Source organism: Histoplasma capsulatum, genomic scaffold (assembly GCF_000149585.1).
Source record: "Histoplasma capsulatum NAm1 scaffold_7 genomic scaffold, whole genome shotgun sequence".
Classification (NCBI taxonomy): domain Eukaryota; kingdom Fungi; phylum Ascomycota; class Eurotiomycetes; order Onygenales; family Ajellomycetaceae; genus Histoplasma; species Histoplasma mississippiense.
The window spans coordinates 1,801,899-1,805,607 of record NW_001813976.1 but is presented as its reverse complement, the minus strand read 5'-3'; the positions used below and the strand labels follow the sequence as shown (position 1 = coordinate 1,805,607).

Genomic DNA, 3,709 nt, shown 5'->3' with positions numbered 1-3,709 from the left:
CAGCTATCACACTTCTTCAGAAATCTTGCGACTTCCCCAGGAATTCTCCCAGAGAAGCCCAGTCTAAATAAATAATGCTGTTCGGCTTTCCGTTCCCCTTCCCACCAACGTCGCCAATATGTGCTTTTGTTACTGGCTCTCTGCGTCAGTGCCATACGAACCGACCAGTTGCCACAAGCCAGATACGGCCTCGGCTTCAAATAGTCTGTAACACATTTGGCTCCACATGCAGGAGCTATCGTTAATTGCCTGTGTTTCTCAAGAAAAATGTTTCACAACCTGGATTACCCCTTTTCTGTCCTTCGATGTCTATGACGCGGGCGAAACAACGCTCCATCTTCTCCTGAACCTGGTGTTTCTCATCTCCTCAGTGCTCCCACGCTCATTCTTCCCCATCATCATCCGCCCATTTCATTCATTCATATATTCACCAGCTTTCAGGTGTATTCAAATCAAATAATCCGCTTTCATATGCTAAATCTCTCACACAAATTCTCTTGTGTGAACCGCAAACAATAAGCATTGAGCTAGAAATTGAAATCAAAAAAGGAGAAAACACCTACATTCGTTAATTTTTCCATTCTATCCGTTCATATATATCGTCCACTTTCATTGCCAAATATGCGTTCATTTATTTCTCTATCGGCCTTTCTTACTTTCCTTTGCATTGGCGTGGCGAATATAAATGTCGCTGCCGCCGACAGTGGCAGCTCCTCAAAATGCCAGGCCCAGAAGTACGTGATTTCTTTTGTTGATAAGACTTGCGCGTGGCCAGGGAAAGACCAAAACTATGATGAAAAAACTACAAAAACTAGAGACGGAGATCAATTGTGAAGGTTGAAATATATACAGAATTCCGTTACTAACCAAAATCCCGAACACTCAGTATTCTCGATGCTTGCCTGAAATCCACCAATCTCCTTCTTTCGACCTGCGCCGTGCAAGATTGGATCTGCCTCTGTGACAAATATACCGCTATCCTAACGTACGATATATTCACTACTCATCGCAAGCCCTAGCCCCGTCAAGTTCCCCTTTCTATCACAGTTCCTTCCAAAGAATAGCAATCACAGAGAAAGATTTTTTTTTTTTTAAAAAAAAAAAAAAAAAAAAAAAAAAAAATGATAATGTTCAACGCTCAATTACTAACTCGTCCGAAACACGAATGTAGCTGCTACAACAATTGTCCCCGGGACCCAGGCCGGTTCGGCGTAGATTCCGCAAAAGTCGCGAACTGCAACGCTGCGGATACTCTCCGAACAACCACTCCTGTATCGACCCTAAAACCCACTGCGACGGAAAATACAGGTGCCGCCTCCCAAACTTCGGGGGAGAGCACTGCTACCGGCACGGGAGCAAGCAGTTCAGCTTCGGCCACAGGCAATGCGGCTGCAGGGATGGTTGTTGTTGGTGGTGAGATGGGAATGGGAGGACTCGTTTGGATGTTGCTTGCGGGGATTGGGTATTTGATGTGAAAGTCGTGTGTGGGGGGGGTGGGTTTGGTAGTCAAAAGGTTTGTTGTAGCTTGGGGCGTTAGGGGGGATCCTGTAGAATGTTTGCAAGTAAATTAATGGGGATGGTCACTAATTAATTCAGTTGGGGAAGTTGGCATTCCTTTGCGTTCCCTTGGTGGAGCTGACGCTCGTTTCGTTACAAGGTCGATTTTTCTGATTTTCTCAGTTGAGCCCGTGGGAGGATTGCTGAAAATTCATCGAGGAGAGGAATTGAAGCTACCAGGCGTGAATTGATTACTTTTTACATTTCCTAGGACACAAGGAATGGATGTGCGCTGTGTTTGGTGAAACGAGGATGGGGAAACTCAAGGGGCTTGTAAGAATAGTTAATTTGTGTGTTCAATAGGCCGTCTTCGGGGTTTATGGCATATTACCAAATTCGCCAGTTGGCTTGATTTCAATTTTTTGCTCAAAGTATTCATTGAAAGTTACATAGTAAGGCAATGACTTTCCTCCAATCACTCTCCTTGAGCTTTCTATGAAAGCTCCCATCCTCTCCTCCTTTTTCCCCTTTCCTACATTTATAGCTTTCAAATTACCAGTTGCAAGCACGGGTACTGCACCGAAATCATCGGCATTCCCATCCCCTAGGTTGCCGTTATAGTTGTTTCCTTCATCGCTTCCTCATACCCCGACACGTCAAGATGGCCAATAACGAACGCCACTCTCTCAATATCCAGCACGGAGATATTTTCCTTCTTGCTCCCCAATTTACCACGGCCGTCTCCTACGCCCCCCTTTTCGTTATGAATCTGATTGACCCTCTCCCTAAGCTTCCTCACAGCTTCCCACAACTCTCGATATTCTTTCATGTTATATTTGATTTTAGACTCCGTCATCGCTGGTGACTTCCCCTTGGGTCTCGGACCACCACCATCTCTCCCACTGTTGCTGCTGTTGGGGAAGTCATGCGCATATTTATCCAGGCAAAGCCAATTGAAAAGCTCGTCACTGAAAAACGGGGCCGCATTTATATCCATGCTAGATGGATCATCTGAAGACGTTTGACAGGGTGCACTAGACAAGAAAAGGGATGCAGTTGCCGGCCCCACGCCCCTGAGGGGACCTGTTAGCGTCTCGAGTGGCGCGGCGGGGAAATTTTCGTCGCCTGTATTGGATAGGACACTCCGCAGTTGCGAGAAGGCCATCCTGGTAGTGGACTTCACGAGGGATTCTGGATTTGATCGTATCATACCCATCAGGGCTGGTCGGTGGGAGCCATGCTTACTGCGAAAATGTCATGAGCACATTGCGTGTGACAGATGGAACGATCACGGAGCAGACTTGGTTGGGTTGGGATTGGGATTGGCACATACAGTTTCCAGTCCATAAGATTGACTATCTCATCCTTCTCTAGAAAGGGACCCGGAGCGGGTGAGCCATCATCATCCTTTGATACCTTTATCTTTTTCCTTGGTCTTTTCACATCTTCTTCCTCCCCCTTTCCTTCGTTCTTTTTACTGGTGTCTGTAGCAGAGCCAATTCCAGCTCTATTTTTCAGAGCAGCAGGTATAATCTCATAGCGCAATTTATCTAATTCCAAAAAGGCTTCGACTTCCATTTCTATAGTTTCTTCGGGTTTTTTTTTCGTCCTAGACCGTTTCGAAGAATCTTTCGCGCCCGCTTTCGGTGTAGACTTGGCTATCAGCTTAGCCCTGTAGAATTCTCTGATGGTGTGGGGATAGAGAGATAGGAGAAATGAAATGGTGGCACGGGAGATTTTGGCTGGCGCGAGGGGGCTTTTTGAAGCCATTTCCTGTCTTGTTTCGTTGCTGGCGATATAACTAATATTTGCAGAAATAAAGAAACGAGTTGTCCTTCTCTAGCCGTTGCTATATAACGGCGAAGGGGGCTAGGCACAGCAGATTCCAGCCTACGTTCAGATGTTAGATGAGGTGACGATAGTAAAGGAAGAGAAAAATCCGTATAATAAATTCCACCGCTCCGAGACAAGGGAAGCCTCCTTTGATAACCTTGAAGGCAGCAAGCAAATGAGAGTGGTGTAGTGATTTCCCTCCACTCCGGCTAGGACGAGGCCGACAATTTCATATCAGCGACGGACTTCCCAGACAATCAATCTGCGGGGTTCCTAGAGACCTGGGGGACGGCCGCTTGTCCGATGAATACCATTCAGGATTTATTTCAAAAAGTAGCAGATATATGGTGTATATACTATTGGTGGAACTCTGGAGAAT

The 3,709-nt window shown here is 46.2% G+C and overlaps 2 protein-coding genes across 2 annotated transcripts; one reads left to right on the top strand and one right to left on the bottom strand.

Moving 5' to 3' along the window:
- Positions 1-621: 621 nt before the first annotated feature.
- Positions 622-1,748, top strand: HCAG_06158 (predicted protein; the record flags this gene model as incomplete). The annotated part of the gene is made up of 4 exons (XM_001538503.1): positions 622-734; positions 887-985; positions 1,172-1,413; positions 1,681-1,748. The coding sequence occupies 4 exons, from the start codon at positions 622-624 to the stop codon at positions 1,746-1,748; spliced, it is 522 nt and encodes a 173-aa protein (XP_001538553.1).
- Positions 1,749-2,101: 353 nt separating this feature from the next.
- On the bottom strand, positions 2,102-3,267 carry HCAG_06157 (predicted protein; the record flags this gene model as incomplete). Its single annotated transcript, XM_001538502.1, has 2 exons — positions 2,102-2,741; positions 2,831-3,267. The coding sequence occupies 2 exons, from the start codon at positions 3,265-3,267 to the stop codon at positions 2,102-2,104; spliced, it is 1,077 nt and encodes a 358-aa protein (XP_001538552.1).
- Positions 3,268-3,709: the final 442 nt, after the last annotated feature.